At 55.8% G+C, this 17,204-nt stretch overlaps 1 protein-coding gene across 3 annotated transcripts; it reads right to left on the bottom strand.

Annotated features, from left to right (window-relative positions):
* Window positions 1-1,276: 1,276 nt before the first annotated feature.
* NFATC4 (nuclear factor of activated T cells 4) lies at window positions 1,277-12,650 on the bottom strand. Of its 3 annotated transcripts, XM_045802647.2 has the most exons (11): window positions 12,346-12,650; window positions 11,725-11,853; window positions 9,521-10,616; window positions 7,992-8,154; window positions 7,208-7,407; window positions 6,707-6,879; window positions 6,098-6,238; window positions 5,020-5,075; window positions 4,618-4,744; window positions 3,840-4,421; window positions 1,277-3,099 (listed from the first exon to the last, which is right to left on the bottom strand). In XM_045802647.2, exons 2-11 carry the CDS (start codon window positions 11,822-11,824, stop codon window positions 3,032-3,034), a joined length of 2,706 nt encoding a protein of 901 aa, XP_045658603.1. In that variant the 5' UTR covers window positions 11,825-11,853; window positions 12,346-12,650; the 3' UTR covers window positions 1,277-3,031. The 3 variants fall into 3 exon arrangements, with proteins under 3 accessions (XP_045658603.1, XP_045658602.1, XP_045658604.1); XM_045802646.2 differs by lacking the exon at window positions 12,346-12,650 and having other exon boundaries at window positions 11,725-11,868; XM_045802648.2 differs by lacking the exon at window positions 11,725-11,853 and having other exon boundaries at window positions 1,278-3,099; window positions 12,346-12,647.
* Window positions 12,651-17,204: the final 4,554 nt, after the last annotated feature.

Raw genomic sequence — 17,204 nt, 5'->3', positions numbered from 1 at the left:
CCCACTTTGGGTGTAGAGATTACTTAAAAATAAAATCTTTAGGGGCTCCTGGGTGCCACAGTCAGTTAAGCGGCTGTCTTGGGCTTGGGTCATAATCTCAGGGTCCTGGGATCCCTGAGCCCTGCGTTGGACTCCCTGCTCAGAGGGCAGTCGGCTTCTCCCTCTCCCTCTGCTGCTCCCCCTGCTGGGCTGTCTGGCTCATGCTCTCTCTCTCTCAGATAAATAAAAATAAAATCTTTTAAAAAATAATAAATAAAATATTTAAAAACAACAACAAGCACCACCAACAAAACCAAAAAACTCTCCCCAGTGATTCAAATGCAAGAAATCCTCAGACCACACTTTGAGAAACCCTGGCCAAGAAAGTCTTTTCTGGCACCAGCTAAAGATCTGGCTTCCCCTCCCCCCTCTCTCTGTCAACTCCAGCCTCGGGGACCTAGATGTCTGTAGGGATCCTGGGAAGAGACAATGACCCTGGGAGGCTGACCCACATCAGGATTCCAACAGGAAGAGGGGTTAAGCCTATAAAGTGTGGGCCCAGAGGGCAGAACAGGCCCTGGCAGAGCAAGTCACAGGGAGGCGGATGTCAGCTCAACCCCTGCAAGACTTTCATGGCAGAGCTATTGTATGACTCCCAGCGTAAGGCCTACCACCTAGAGGGAAAGCTCCCACCATCTTGGATAACTCTAAATTCCCTGGCATGGCCACAAGGCCCCTCAGAATCCAGCCCCAGCTTACTTCTCCAATCCTTCCCAGTCCCCCACTTCCAGAACTTAGCCTATACCCTGCCCCCACCAAACAGAACCTCTCTGTCTCCTCCAAAAATGCCAAGCCTTCAACCTGTAAGCCTTCCTTGTTTGCCTCTCTCCTCCAGGATTTGACCCATTCTGGTAGTTCTGCCTAACCTGCCCGTCCCCTAATTCTGTCACCCTGAGGTTAGTTCCCTCTAACCCCACAGCTGGATGACATGTCCCTGATCTCTGCTCCTCCTATACCCATATTAAAATTATTCACTGCCCCCCCCCACAAGACCTGACATACTATCTGTATAAGAAATGCTTACTGGGCCCCTGGGTAGCTCAGTCAGTTGAGCAGCTGACTCCTGATTTCAGCTCAGGTCATGATCTCAGGGTTGTGAGATCGAGCCCCATGTCAGGCTCTGTGGTTAGTGGGAGTCTGCTTGAGATTCTCTCTCTCTCCCTCTCCCTCTGTTCCTCCCCCTACTCATACTCTCTAAATAAATAAATAAAATCTTTTTTTTTAAAGAAATATTTACTGAGTTGAACTCTTTGATTTATTTTTTATTTATTTATTTTTTTAGGAGACCGACTGAGCCAGCCAGGTACCCTGAAGTTATCTTTAAAAAGCAGCCAGGGGTGCAGTCATTAAGCGTCTACCTTCAGCTCAGGGCGTGATCCCAGCGTTCTGGGATTGAGCCCCACATCAGGCTTCTCCGTTAGGAGCCTGCTTCTTCCTCTCCTAGTCCCCCTGCTTGTGTTCCCTCTCTCGCTGCCTATCTCTCTCTGTCAAATAAATAAATAAAATATGTAAAATAAAATAAAATAAAAAGCAGCCAAAGCCCAGGGTGCTGATCATTTGATGTCAGTTTGGCTCACAAAAATTTGTATTCAGGAAGACAAAGGAAATTCATTTCAGAGCAGCAACCCAGATGGAAGGGGGTGGGGAGAAGGCATCACCCTGGTTTTCCAATCCTCCAATCCAGCTTCTGTCACACCTGCCCCTGAAAAAATTGGTATTTGCCGGGCCCGTTTGGACCCACTGGGCACAGAGAGGCCTCACCAGCCTTAGGTGAGGCAAGTTTCTCAAGTACTAATTCCCTGAATATCTTTTGAGTATGGCCCCCTTGCAGCCGGGCCTCACCAATTCAGCCTGGTGGTACTCAGTGCCTACTGTGTACCAGACTCCAAGTGAGCAGACAAGGTCTGAGTCTCCCCAGCCCACTGGTTGGTCCCATAGCCTGTCAACTGGGATAAACGGGGTTTCCAACTCTGGCCTGTCAGTGGTGACATGTGGGTGTACCTGTAAGATAGGCCAGGAGATCATACAATGCCCTGAGCCAGGGCAAGTGGTGGCCAGAGCTGCTGGGGAGCTGCTTGGTTTCCTAGTCTACCTCTGAAGCACAGATCTTTCCAGAATGTCTTCACGGTCCCGAGGTGGGAGAAACCAATGTAGATGGATCCATGCCAGCCCTCCCTTACCCCCAACCCTACTCCAGGGAGATAAGCCTCAGTGGGGCCTGAGCCCCAGGGGTCAGAGTATCCGAAGGTGAGCTCGGGGCAGGAGCCCAGAAGTGTGGTGGTTCAACCTGCTAGTTGATTACCTGTGTAACCTTGGACAAGCCCCTTTCCCTCTCTGAGCGTGGGATTCCTCATTTGTAAGTGGGGGAAGGGACTAGACCAGTGTTTCACAACCTTGACTATGAATCAGAATTATCTGAGTGGCAGTAAGAGAAAAGAACTTGAAAACACACAAATCCCTGGGCCCCATCCCAAAGCTCCTAAAGAATCTGAATTCCCATGGAGGAGAGACCTCCTCCAGTTCTGGCTCCCAGCCTCACCCCAGCTGGGGAGCCTCTGGGTTCCCTCCAAACCTTCCCCAGCACCCCTCCACTGAGAAACTCCTTGGGATACAACCTCTAAGCCTCGTTGGACCAGGGATAGAGTAAACTGCCCCATCTCTCTCTCCAAAGACTTCTGGAGCCTGAAGCACTAGTCAGTGAGCAGTTTATTATCCATCAAGCTGTCCCCAGCCTTCCAGCACTGTGGCCTGTACACAACTAGACACAGCCTTCACTCCCACCTGTCCTCACTCCCGGCCTTGGACCCCACTCCCATCCTAGCCCTCCAAGGCAGCACCAGGCCCAAGGGCCACACCTCAGCTAGGGGCAGGGAAGAGGAGGCAAAAGCTGGAGAAAGAGGAGCCAGATTGGCCCCAAGCTTCTGGAACCACCACCCCAGGATGAAGGGAAAGTGGGCAAGGCTGGGGGGAGCTGGAGTTGCCAGGCGATGCTTCAGGCAGGAGGCTCTTCTCCGGGAGGTGCAGGGAAGCCACTCAGGTCTCGGCCAATGATCTCACTCACTGTAAAGGAGGGGCAGTTGAAAGATTGGGCTAGGGATAGGGACTGGTCCCCTCCTTCTCCAGAGACCCCCAATCCATTCCAGGCAGGCCTTAGTCTAGGATGCCTCTAGTCTCCTCCTCCACTGGCTTCTCTTCCACGGGGCCTCAGTTTCCCCAATGTGTCTTGATCAAAGCTCGCTCAATTCCATCCATGTGGGCTTCCAGGCCCCCACCCCAGCCCTTTCCTGCTGGCTGGGCCTGCAATGGTAGGACACTTGCTGTCAGCAGGGCTGCAGGTGGGTGTAGCCAGTGGAAGGAAGGAGCCGCAAACTATCAAGGCTCCTCATCACCAATCCTGACCACAGTCACCACACGTAGAGGAAAGCTGAGGCAAGGGCAAACATGCTCGATGGGGACCTCTGCAAGCCCCTGCCCCTTTCTGAAATTCAGCGCCTGAATCCACAAATTGAGGGAGCTGGGCTTAATGATCTTGAAAGTGCTTCTAGCCCTGAGATCGTGTGATCTGAGGCAGAGAGCAGAGGCAGAAGGGCTGGGCCGGGTACTCCATGCACCCTTTGGAACTAAGTTTAACTGGATTCAGGTGGCCACATGCACCAAGCACTTGCCTCCTGAGACCCTCCGAATGGCCCTGAGGGACCAAGGATGCCCCGTCTCTGGGAAGCCAAACTCCAGCCCTCAGCAAACATGCAGGGCAATCTCTTGCACACACTCACACTCACAGCCCCCAGTCACACACCCACCTTCCTCCAGCGTGATACCCTGGATAGGGACACTGTCTCGGAAGCCGCTGCCGTAGCCACCCCTGGATTTCTCCTGCTCCGGAGCCCCCTCCCCAGGGCCATAGTTTGGCCCTACCTCATTGTATCCCTCAGCAGGTGGGGGGTGAACACCACTCTGGGGAGGGAAGGGGCCTTCAAGCGGTGGGGATGAAGGCAGTGGAGGCCGAAAGGGGGCTGGAGGAGGGAATGGCAGCCCCAAGGGAAATGGGGAGCCCCGTCCTCCATAGGGGTCACTAGGGAAGGGCCGGGGAAGGAAGGAGACTGGAGGTGGGCGGGCACAACCTGTGGCACCCCCAGTCTCAGGGAACATCCGCAGGCCAGGTCTGTAGGATGGTGGGGGCCCCGTCTGGGGGTACAGGGGGGGTGTGCCATAGCTGAAGCCTTCTGACAGGTAAGGAGTTTCATAAGCAGGGTCTTCGTGGGGATAGGAGGGGTAAGGGGGCCTGGGTGGTGAGAAGTCCATGTCAGTGCCAAAGGGGGGGCCAGGTGCGGAAGGGAAGCCTCGGAGAGATGAGTCCGGTAAAGGCTCCTCCTTGAAGATCACTAGGTGGAAGGGAGAGTAGGAGGACACGCTGGTGAGAGGGCTCACTGTCTCCTCACTGCAGAGCCTCCAACCACCTCTCCATCCCCAGGCTTCAGCCATCCCTTGGCCCCTCACCATGGGGGCGCTGCATCCCTCTGCCCCTGCCTCAGCTCCCCATATCCCCACACTCCCACCATGGGCTGTCCTAGAGCATACCAGGCAGGAACTTGAAACTCTGAGTAGGACTGCGCTTCCTCCGCCCATTGGAGACATAAAAGTAGACCTGCACTGGCCGGGACACCCGCTTGTTGCTGTACTCGGGGACAGTCAGGGTCAGCGTCACCTGGGGAAGAGCACAGGATGAGGCAGTGAGCCCTCAGGGATCCAGGCTCAGCGCAGCCCTTCCAAGGACCCAAGCTCCACCTCCTGGCTTTTTTCATTGCTTAATAGCAAAATGCATTCCCTAGAGATGACCTGCTTCTACGGTAGTCAGGCCGCCTCCTCCAGAAAAGAAAAGGTAGCTTCTGGACTCCATTCCCATGGGCAAGAGACAGAGCTGTGAATTTCCTGACTTCTCCCGCCACCCGCCCAGAGTGGGTGCCCTAGTGTCACTGGTACCTCATTGCTCTGCAACCGGTTCACCGTGGCCTCCTCCTCCCACTGCAGTTTTCCATCTGTGCAGGAGGAACAGAGAGCTCCAGCCCCGCTCCAGGGCCCCTGCCCCCTGCCCCCTGCCATTTCCCCTCCCGCTACAGCGCTAGAGGCTAGAGCCGAGGCCAGACTCAGAAGTCCCCCACAGGGCCTGGCTCACAGAGGAGCCCACTGAGTGTTTATTCAATTGGATGGAAAAGGCAGCAAACTGAAACCAGGAGAAACGGCAGGGCAACCCAGGAACCAGAGAGAGTTCATGAGGAAGGCAACTCTTGAACCCTCCCACCCAGCTCCAAACATCCCCTCCCATGAGAGTGCTGGGAGGAAGTCCAAGGGTAGGAAAGGGTCCTAGCTTGAAGGAAGGCAATGAGACCCCAATCTCAAGACCCAGAACCTCTGAACCTGCTTTGACATGGTCTCGGGGTGCTAAATTTGAGTGTACGGGGGCTGGGGCTCTTGATGGGCAGGGTTAGGGGAGGGGGTGGTTTCACCTGGACCCGTCGGTCTCCCCTTCTCCAGCCCTGCAGCTGACCTGAGGCCCCCACAGGCTTTGTAACTAGAGCATACCAGGCCCATAACTCAGGAGGGTTTCAGGAGCTGTGAGGGTCTAAGCCCCGTCTTCCCTTCCCTACAGTCTATCCACGTGGGAGTAAGTTATGTCAAAGCTGACTCCTCTCTAATAAAATGAATGTGGATTTCTTATATTTGTTCATCATCTTGAGCGTTTTATTTTATTTCTTATAGCTTTTATTTTTAAGTCAGCTCTACACCCAGTGTGGGGCTGGAACTCACAACCCCAGACCACGAGTCGCATGCTCTACTGACCGAGCCAGCCAGTGACCCCCCTCTCCTGAGCATCTGAGATTGCTGTCACAGCCATCTCCCCATGGGAAGCAGACAGGACAATAGGAAGGGCATTCCATCTGTTCCCTTTTACAGATAAGGAAACGGAGGCTCAACTTGCTAGTTTAGTGACAGCGCCAGAGATCTTTCACCTGCCCGTTCCAAACTTTTCCTGCCTGCCCCCGCCCCCGTGGGTGCTCACCAGGGCCCCTCTCGATGAACACCACCTTGGAGTCTGGCAGGAAGTTGGAGCCAGTGAGCACTAGTTCCTCTCCTCCTCTCACGGAGCAGGCACTGGGGCTGTATGCCTCTACCTGGGGCAGCTCCTGGGCTGAGCGCTGGGCTGCAGAGCAGTGCAGGAAAGAAGCTGGCTGGGCTGGGTACAAGAGGACACTCTCCTCTGCCCCCACCCTCCTTGGAATAACTGCCACAGGACCCTGGAGGAGTCCTCCTCAGCAGCAGACACACAAGTAAATTAACAGTAGCCCTGGGGTCACACAGACCAGGTAAGGAGCCTGGGCAGAGAGAGAGATGAACAAGATTACCGAAGGCCGGAGAGTCACCCAAGCAAGTACACGGAGCCACCCAGGGACAGATGGAGGCCAGCCCAGAGACAGAGTCCGCAGCAGGGATAAATTAGAACACTGCCCCCACCCCCCACCCCCATAAGAGAAATCAGTGCTGAGTCCTTTTCAGGGCTACCTAGGACAGACAGGACACAGGACACGATGCAGAAGAGATGGGAAGCCAGACAGAACACAGAGAGGGAGCGGCAAGAGACACACAGCTGGCACAGGGCCTCTTTGCTCACAGCACTCAATGGGCACTGATGCTGTCTGCACTGAGATGACCTTCCCGCTGCCCTGGGGCACATGCACCCGGAACACGAGCCGCACTCGGGTGTTCTTGCGTCCGATGTCTGTCTCCCCCTTCCGCAGCTCGATGTCTGAATTCCGGAGCTTCAGGATTCCAGCACAGTCAATGCTGAAGGCAGAGAATGAAAGGCAAGCCCCCCCAGCTGAAGCCAGAATAGTGATGCCCCCACAAGAGGAAAGCCCCCACCCTTCAATCCAAAGCCCTGAATGACTTCCTCTGGGAGCCTAAGGGGAGGTGATTTTCTAATCACAGGTGGTCTCTCCAAGGTGCTCCCTAACCCCCAAAGTCCTCTTCGAGATCGTGAGAAGCCTGAAACCTGCTCCTGGGGGTGATGTCAAGCTCTTCTGGGAAGAGGAAGAGTGGGCCTAGCTTAGACCTCATGGAAAAGGTTGGTCCTAAAGCCCGAAGACTGAGGGGAAGTGAAATGGGGACCTACTTGGCCGCCATGTTGTTCTCAGGAAGCAGGGTCATCTCCAACACTTTGGTACCACTGACTACAGCTTCATAGCTAGCCGTGGCCACCATCTTGCCCGTGATACGGTGCACCTGATAGAAGGCATGAGGCCGCAGGTTCCGTTCATCCGCAGTACCGATGAACATCTGTAGGGTCAGTGGCTTCTCACTGTAGCCTAGGAGCTGGCAGAGGGAGAGAGAGGCCACCCAGTTGAAATCCCCACTGTCTCATCCTTCATCCATCCCTGGGTTTTCAGTCCACCAGGGGATGTGAGGATGGTGAAAGATAAAGGATATCCTGGAAGGGATTCCCAGGGGGAATTGGGCACCAGCTGTGGAGAAAACGTGGCCTGGAGTTCACAGTGCTATTCTTGGAATAAGGCCCAAACTGGGCTGGGCAAAGGGGAAAATCTTCCAAGAGAGACTGGCCCAACTCAACAGACAACCTAACTCCCAGTGAACTTTGGCCTCAGCCTAACCCCTCCCCCACATCTGGCACACCACCATTTTCCAGAGTAGACATGAGGCTGGTGTCCCATGGGAAGAGTGGAGCGGGGGTGGAGGGACAGAAAAGTAGAAAGTATATCCGGGTCCTTGAAGTGCACCCTTCCTCCCCTAACTCCAGCCCCTCCCCCAGGCTGCCTGCAGGGTCCTGGCTGAGAGGGAGTGTGGGAAAGGGCAGTGCCATGGGTCGGCACAGCTGGAACCCATCTGCGGGGATCTGGGACTGAAGAGAAAGGCTATCAGGCCTCCCCTCTGCCCCTTACCTTGACTACAGGGTGACCACCGGGGGCGGCTTTGACAGCTCCTCGGCTGCCCTCAGTCTCATAGTGGGCCCGGTGGTGGGCTCTGGGCTGCACCTCAATCCTCAGCTCCAGCTGTTCATACTGGCTGGGTAGAGGCCAGTCCAGCGGGGGTAGGGCAGAGGTCCTGGATGGGAGAGAAGAGCACTGATCATCCACGGCCTCAGACATCGGTCGGTGGAGCACTGGGCCCAGCTCCCTGGGACGTGAGGGAGGAGGGGGTGTGGGTGTGGGAGAAAGGAAATCACAGCAGAAATACAACAGTCCAAAAGCCCAGAAGCAAGGGGAGATAGGAGACAGCCCTCTCAGAGCCCCTTGAGATGAGGGTGTGGAAGACAGCACCGGGCCTGAGATTCCTTTCTTTCCAGCTCTGAGCGCGGGGTTTGGGATGGTGAGGGTTCCTTCACCAGGATACAGAGTTCAGTGAACCTAGACCTAAACCTAATCCCCAGACCTGGATGGGCAGAATCAAGTAAAGAAATACCACTTCAGAACAAAAGAGTCCTCCGAGGTTCACCCCTTTGTTTTTCAAATAAAGAAGTTGAGGCCCTGGGGAGTAGAATCCAGCAGGCCAAGCAAGCCAGTGACTGACAGAAGCCAGAACTGTTTCCAGCACCTTTTCCACTAGTTGGGGCCGGACAGGTCAGTTTCAGAAAGCTGGGGGTTACAGATGGGCAATTTTCCTGTATTGAGCTCGAAGATATCCTCCAGCTGATGGCTGGCAATGTCTGGAGACACTTTGGGGAGTCCCAACTAGGGGAGAGGGTGCCACTAGCATCCAGTAGATAGAGGCCAGGGATGTTGTTAATCATCCTGGGGCGCCCACCGCAGCCCCATACCACCCTGCCTGACAGAAACCCAGGGGACCGCATTAAGGTTTCTTTCCCCAGGAAACTTTTCTGGATGGAGCCGGCTCAATCTGACACCCCAAGATTTAGGATTACTGAAATGGGCAGGGCTCTTTGAGAGTGAAAGGGGTGGAAGAACTTAAGCACTGCTTGTTCTAATATGAATTCTTTAACCCGCAAGTTATTTTATTCAAATTAGCAGCTACACTTTTAATCAATAAGTCAGGGCCCTAGAAATTAAGTGAGAGAAGAGAGACTTCCTGTTACCCAGCCCAGGGCTGAAATCCAGCCAGGACCGTGCCCAGCCAGTGGCAGCAGAGCTGGGGGTGAGCGACACCCTAGAGGCACTCCTTCTTTACCTAAGTGATACTCCTGGGTGTGGGGAGGTTTTCCTTATTCGTCCACAGGGAGTGATTGTCCTTTTGCAAGTTATGTCTGGAAGGGGTGGGGTTTTGGTTTGGTTTGGTTTGGTTTGGTTTTTTAATTCTCCCCCAAACTGGGTAGATGGCAGCAAACTGGTCGCAGATTCTCTTTTGAAATGTCAAGGGCACAGAACCAGGACCTTTCTTTGAGCTCATCCCTTGACCTTCCTGCTCCCTCAGTGGGATGGCCGGAGATACAGGTGGGGCTGGGCACAATCCTCACCTGAAGATGGGGCTGTGTCCCCCAATCCGGGCCTTGGACCAAGCCAGCGGGGAAGGCACTGCCAGGTAGTCCATGCCGGCCACCTCCTTCCGAGGACCCCCGGGGGGCGCCGCAGTCTCCTCGGCTCCTGACTGCAGCTTCCCATTGCACGGGGCAGGCTCCTCAGACCGAGGCAGGGCCACTGCCTGCTCGCTGGAAGTTCGCCGAGTCTTCTGCGGGATGCTCTCCGCCGGTGGCGCTCCCGCGTAGTCAAAAGGGCCGGGGGAGCCAGGGTCCCGGGCCAGAGGCAATGGGGGTGGTGGAGGTGGCTCGGGTCCCTCCTCCCCCAGGCTGCCACGGCGGGACAGAGCTGGGGAGGCCGAAGACGGGGTTCCCGAGCTGGAATAGCGCCGCTTGCCACATGGAGAGGCGGGCCGTGGGGAGGCTGGGGTGGGCCCAGGAGCGCTGAGGAGTAGCCAGCTATCCTCTGGCCCCCGGCCTCCGGGGCTCGGACCATACAGGTTCCAGGGATCGTCGGGGGTCCACGGCCTAGGGGAGGCCCGAGGCGAGGGCAAGGGGGAGCCCAGGCCAAAGCGTGAGGCTGCCTCATTTAGCTCAGACTCCACCTCGTCGCAGGCCGCATACAGGGCTGCCTCGTCTGAAGCGTCGGAGAAGAAGCTCCACGAGGACAGGCTGCTGCTGCCAGGGCTGGGGCTGAAGAAGGGGCCCCCGCCCTGGCCCCCTGTCTCTCGGTAGCCCCCGAAGCCTTCTGGTGGCGGGTAATCCCTGGGGGAGCCGTCCCCCCAGGCATCGGGGTTGTCCTCCAGCATGGCCGGCGGGTCAGGTGTGGGAGAGATGGAGGTGATGCGGATGCTGGGGCATTCAAGAACACGGCCTCCCCCAGCCCCCCCGGAAGCCCCTCCCGGGCCCCCCAGCCTCACTGACCGGGCTGGCTGGCTCTCCCAAGTGCCAGGTGAGGGGGCCGGGCGGGGTGGTGGCGAATGCATGCCAGGCCGAGGGGGTGGAGGCCGGGGAATGCCAATAGGGGCAGCGCCATAGGGAGGGGGCTCCCCCAGGGCCAGACGGCAGCATGGCGGGGCGTCCTCTGAGTCCAGTTCTGTCAAAATGGGAAGGGAAGGGGACAGAGAGGGATGCCACAGGAGATGGGGACAAAGAGAAGCAGGTGAGATGTCTGGGTTCCTTGAGTGGCCAGCCCTCCAAGTCTTGAATGCCACCCCTTCTCAGCATAAGGGGGCGGGGGTCCCTGAGGTGCCCTTCAGAGCCACAAAGACAAAAGCAAAGTTGGACCTCAGAAGGTGGAGTACACAGATGCAGACGTCCCAAGCCTTTTCCCACTCGGAGAACCTGACACTCTGGTGCCCCTGGCCCTGGGACCTGGGGTACCAGACGGGGCGGGTCTTAAGGTGAGGGAGGCGACTGGAGAGGGGCTGGAGCTGGGCCTGGAGGCGTGTTTAGGGAGGCGCTGGGCTGGGCTGGGGGCGACTCACACATGAACCCAATTAGCAGCGGTTCCCAAACCCCCAAACGGTGCTGGCAGGAGCCCCAGTTGCCATCGCAACGGTGGCCAAGGGGGGGGCCGCCGGGGCTGTGGCGACAAGGGGAGGTGGCTCCTCCCTCGCTCCCCCCATCTGGGGGCGGGGGTGCAGCGGAGGGGATGCTGCGTGCCGGGCCCGGGCCCGGCCCCGGGGAGGGGGGCGCGGGCGGCGCGGATTCCGTGAGAGCGGCGGCCGCCGCCCCCGGCTCACTCCCCGCCATCTGCCTCTCATTGCGGCCGGCGGGGGAGGGGGAGGGGCGCCCTGGCGGGGCCTGAGCGCTCCCCCAGCCCCCGGTGTCGGGTCCGCGGGCCCAGGGCCCGGTCCGCCAGCCGCACGCTCCAGAGACCCTCCCTCCTCTTCCCCTGGCGGCGCCCGGGGCTCTCGGGGCCGCTCTTCCCGCCCGCCCCCCATCCCAGTGACAGACTGCCCAGCCGAGAGGCGGCGCGCAGCCAACGGCACCCCCACCCCCACCCCAGTCACGACCTAAAAAGGAGAAAGTGGTGCCGGGCCCCCAGCCTCACCTCCGCAGACCCCGGAGCCCCGCGACTCCCCTCCACCTCTGAGCCCCTCATCCTCCACCCCAGGCTCGCCGCCCTAAAATCCCCAGACTCGGGATCCCCGGGCCCTTCCTTCACTGACCCCAAGACCCCTTCCCAGCCCCGCACTAACCTTCCCCCGACCCCCCCGCGCCCAGCGGGGGGGTCTCCTTTTCCTCCCCGAACACCAGCTTAAATTCCAGCTCCTCATCCTCGCAGCTTGCGGCCCCCATGGAGCCGGCCAGAGCCCCCAGGTCCCGGTCTGGGTGGGAGGGGGGAGCTCAGGAGGCTGCCGTATCTTCACCCGTGGCTCCCTCCCTCCCCTTCTCTGAGACGCCCCCTCCTCCGCCGCTGCCTCCTCCCTCCGGACGCCCCCTCGTTATTATAGAAACTTTTCCAAACTTTTTTCCCCAAACTTCTTCAAAGCGCCCCCCCGCCTGTCCCTGATTGGCTGCCTGGGATGCTCCAGCCCCTCCTCCAGGGATGAGATGAGAAAACCACGCGCCCCTCGTCCTCCCCCACCCTCCCTCCCTCCCTCTGTCCTCTCTCCAGTCCCTCCCCTCAAAAAAGAAAAAAAGAAAAAAAGAAAGAAAGAACAAAACTGAATTGGAAAACGGTCCCTCAAGCGTGGTGCGACCTTACTGAAGCTTATTGGCCCGCACACGTGACAATCATATCCCGCGGGAAGCACTACCACCCCCCCCAACTTAGTCTAAGTTCGGGGCTCCGGGTCCGAGCGCCTTAAAGCGGCTACCTTCCGGGCCTATAGTGTGGAGAGCCCAGGGAGATCCTTAAGTTCTGAAGAGCTGTGCAGCCAGCAACTCTCAAGGAAGGACACCTCTCCTCCCCTTTCGCTCCAACCCTAGAGGCACAGAGGCTCTGGGGTTCAGAGGGGCTACAGGCTGCTCTGAAAAGGAAAAGGTCATCGCTCGCCTGAAGGCGCCCTGCCTGGGCTTTCTGGAAGCCCTGCCGAGTCAGTCCTCTCTGCCACCGTCTCTCCCCAACTCTCAAAGCTGAAGAACACTTAGGTGTCTTGGGGAACTGTTCAAAGGTCCATAGCCCCTGATTGGGCGGTGATCCAGGCCGGGCTTTACCGCTGCCCTAGTCCCAGCCACCCAGAGGGGCCATTAATTAGCCTCCACGGGAAGTCGGCTCCCTCCTCCCTAGAACTGTAGTCTGGAATGAATCTCCGATCCGATAGCATCCCGCTCCGACTAGCCTGAAAAATCCTAGCCAGGTTTTCTAGGAGCCCAGAGCCCGGCGACCTTGTGGGCCCCAGGGTTGGACACCTGTCACCTGGGCAGGGGGAGGAAGGAAGACTCGGACTGGAGTTTCTTGGAAGGGCAGGCTTGGTGGGGCCCTGTTGGAGCCAGAAGAAGTTAGGTAGGAGATTCGTGACTCGGAAGGCGGACCGGGCAGTGGGAGGTACCATTTCCCCCCCCACCACCAATACCGAAGGTGTACTTCAAACCTCTCCAACAGGCCGCAGCGACCTTTAACCTAAATCCCTGGGGCTCAGGGCTGCGCCCCCTGCGGTGCCCCAGCCCCGCACCTAAAGAGTTAAGCTAGGGCCCTCGGGTCAGACGTTTACAAACACTCGGGAGCCGGGCGGGGACCGCGCCCGTTACTCTAATGAGAAACAGGCTCTGCGGGGCAGAGGGGAAGAGGGGAGGGCTGGCCCGGCGGGCCGGAGCTCCGCAGCGGCCGAGGCAGCTCCCCTCCCTTCCCTCCCGTCCTCCCGCTGGCCCGCCCTGGGGACCCCCCCAGCCCCCGGGGACCCCAGTGACGTGAGGAGCTGCTCCGGCTCCGAGCCCAGGACCGCGACGCTGGAGGGGCGGGGATAAGAGGCCAGGCCGGCGGGGAGAGAAGAATGTTCCGAGGCCGAGCGGGGCGGCGGCCTGGTTTGATTTTTCTTTCTCCCCCCGCCCCCCGCCTTTGGTTGGTCTCCTCAGGTTACATTTCCCTTCCAGCTTCATCTCGGAAATAAAGGAAGGAGAGACCCACGGGGAGGGAGAGCGAGGAACACCCTGAGACCCGCGACCAGCCTCCACCTAAGGGGGGGTGCAGAGGGAGGAGGAAAGTGGAGGCTAGAAGGGCACGGGTAGAGACCCCAATCCAGCCCCTGCTTCCACACGCCACCCTCACGCCCCCCTCCGCTGCACCAGCAGACGCGCACATTCTTTTCAAATGTCATATTTCCTTTGATCCTGGGCAGCGTTTCTCCATGTGTCTGGCTCAGCTCCTGCCCAGCCAGCCACCTCCCCCTCTCACCCTCCCCTTTGTATATTTTCCTGGAGAACCCTCCCCTCCTCCAAGCATCTGGAAGGCCCTGAGGGCTGGCGTCGGCGCACATTCCCCTGGCGACTCGGGCCTCGCCTCCCAGTGACTCAATTTCCCCTCTGCGGGTTTCAGGGGGAGGATGGGGAACAGAGGGGAGAGTTGTGGAGCGCAAAAGTGGTGCGAACGAGTCTGAAGACTGTTCAGAGTGCCAAGCTTCTCTCCGGGGAAGTGGAGGGGGGTGTCTCCTGGAGTCTGAAAACCCTCGGATACGTCTGGGCTGCGGCAGAGGGATGGAATTTATGACTTCTGCAATGTCCTGCCTGTGGAAGAGCGGGTATTTGTAGGTTTAGGTTGCCCTACGCTCCTGCTCCCTGGCGACCACAAACACCCAGCCGCCCTCCCTTCGGGTCCCGGGTTTCTCGCCCGCCCGGCCTTTGTTCTCGCTCCGCTGCCCCCTAGCGGGCAAACCTGAGCACAGCTCGGCTGTCTCACCTCGCGTTGGTGGAGCGCTTTGCCTTCTGCTCCGCACTTTCACCGGCTTGATTCAACGGCCTCGAAGATGGACGATATTGGTTTTTTTTAATTACACAAATACATTCTCCTTGAAAACGATTCAAGCCATACAAAACTATATAGTAAACCATGATAGTCCACTATTTTGTATACATTTATTAGCATATACGTACACACACTCTTTTCAGGAACATGAGCCCATTGCTACAAGCATTTTTCTTTACTTGTTTTTTTTTTTTTCTCCGTTAACAAATTGCTGGGGATCTTCTATCAGTGCATGTGCATCTGAAAATGGTGATAAAAGTGCCCATCTCTTCAAGGGAGCTTAGTGAAGCAGCTAGGTTTGTGGGTCCTTTACCAGTGCTAAGTCCTTAATGCCACATTTTTTTTTGAGATTTTATTTATTTGAGAGAGAGACAGCACAAGAGTGGGGTGAGGGGCAGAGGGAGAAGCAGATTCCCCACTGAGCAGGGAGCCGGATGCAGGGCTCCATCCTGGGACTCCAGGACCATCACCTGAGCAGAAAGCAGCTGCCCAACCAACTGAGCCACGCTCCATGCCACATTTTACATAGGAATCAGTCTTGCCCTGGGATCCCCCAAAAAGCTGAGCCTGAGACAAGAATGACATGGAGACCGTTTATTGTGGAAAACAATCCCAAGAGACAAGCCTGGTGGGGAATGGGAAGAGGGAAACTGGGAAGGAGGCCCAAGGATGTGATACTGAGTTTGCTGCTGTGTGAGTAACTGGAATACTGTCCGGCTGGAACCTTCTGTGGAGTCATATAGAATGTGATTCAAGGGGCGCCTGGGTGGCACAGTCGTTAAGCGTCTGCCTTCAGCTCAGGGCGTGATCCCGGTATTCTGGGATCAAGCCCCACATCGGGCTCCTCTACTAGGAGCCTGCTTCTTCCTCTCCCACTCCCCCTGCCTGTGTTCCCTCTCTCGCTGTCTCTCTGTCAAATAAATAAAATCTTAAAAAAAAAAAAAAAAAGAATGTGATTCAAGAGACGTAGAGAGGAGGGGCGCCCAGGTGGCTCAATCGGTTAAGTGTCTGCCTTGGGCTCAGGTCATGGTCCTGGAGTCCCCAGACTCCCCAGACTGAGCCCCCCCCCCCCCCCCGTAAGTCGTTGTCATCATCTGGTCTTCTCATTGCTGTTGCAGGCATCAGGCTCCCTGCTCCTTGGGGAGTCTGCTTCTCCCTCTCCTTCTGCCCCTCCCTCTGCTTCTTCTCTCTTGCTCATAAAATTTAAAAGATATTTATAAAAAGAGACATAGGAATATTTATCCACTCGCTCTTACCCCCAGTGGTCAAAAGTTGAGCCTTGAGTGTTACTTCCCTCACTCTTCCGGGTTTACACAAATGTCAGAAACAGTAGATGCCCCACAAGGCTACAGCAAAGGAGTCCCCGGGCAAAAGCAAAAGCTAGGAGCTGTGGTTGGCAGCAGATACTGTCAGGTGACACCTGCAAGCAGCTGGTTGCCACAGTAACAGCTAGAGTAAAAAGATGCAGAGTCTATGAGGCAGCTAAGCTGGGTCCTGTACAAGATCATTCATTCACTCAGACAAAAAATAGGTACTGAAGCACGTCTATGCTCAGAGGTTGTTCTAGGCATTGGGTACCTATACTTATAAACCAAGCTGCAAGAATTGCCAGTTATTATCAAGCTGGAGATACATTTCTAACTTGACATCTCCCTCTTCTTGGCCCCTGTACCTGTAGGAAAGTATCAGTTTTATTCATGCAGTATCTGTCTATTTCCTTTCTATTCCCTTCATTGCCATCCCAATTTAGACCTTGGTTATTTTTCTTAGACTCTCAATAACAGCATCTAACACCAACCTTACACATTTGACAACTGAAGTATATATGTCACTTTTAAAGCCCATCTCTTCTGTAACAAAAAATTATTTGCAGTATTAATCATGACATGAAACATAATCATGGCCAGAAAAGAGAGAGAGCACAAATTTTCTTCTATTGACCTAATATGCTCATAGTAATGCCAGTACTATATGCCAGTTATGCATATATATGTGTGTGTGTATATATATGTGTGCATATGTATAACACACACACATTCACACACGTGTGTGTTACAGTACGAGAAAGGAAAAAAGCAATGGGTTAATAATTGTAATTATATACACATATTTTTTATTTTAAATAAAAAGGAAAAACATATATACATATTGGCCTGTCATAGGAATAAATTGTAACATAATTTCTGTTCCGGGTCTTAATTTTTGCAAATCTGTCAATGACTTCGTAAAAATTGATCTTCCCATATAGACAACAGAGCCAGATTTGTTCATCCATCTCACTCAATGGTTGATCAGAGAAAACTTCTATTTCTAAGGGAAATGGGGAGAAAGACTCCTGGAGCCAATTAGCAGCCTCTGCAAACTAGAGGAATGGGATTTGGGGATTATCCGTAAATTCCAATTACACATATAGTCTCCTTCCTCTAATACAGGATATTTTCCTGACTTACTGCATAATTATCCTCATTATGTATTACACAGAACAAATCAAGTTCATTTTATAGTTAAGAAGAAACAGCTTTGGGGCGTCTGGGTGGCACAGCGGTTAAGCATCTGCCTTCAGCTCAGGGCGTGATCCCGGCGTTCTGGGATCGAGCCCCACATCAGGCTCTTCTGCTGGGAGCCTGCTTCTTCCTCTCCCACTCCCCCTGCTTGTGTTCCCTCTCTCGCTGGCTGTCTCTATCTCTGTCGAATGAATAAATAAAATCTTTTAAAAAAAAAAAGAAGAAACAGCTTTATGAGATTTATGGTTATCCTATGTTAGGGATGCAGTCC

The sequence above is a fragment of the Ursus americanus genome, chromosome 35 (assembly GCF_024610735.1).
Source record: "Ursus americanus isolate L20-20 chromosome 35, mUrsAme1.1.p, whole genome shotgun sequence".
Lineage (NCBI taxonomy): Eukaryota > Metazoa > Chordata > Mammalia > Carnivora > Ursidae > Ursus > Ursus americanus.
This window is presented reverse-complemented; position numbering and strand designations above follow the sequence as displayed.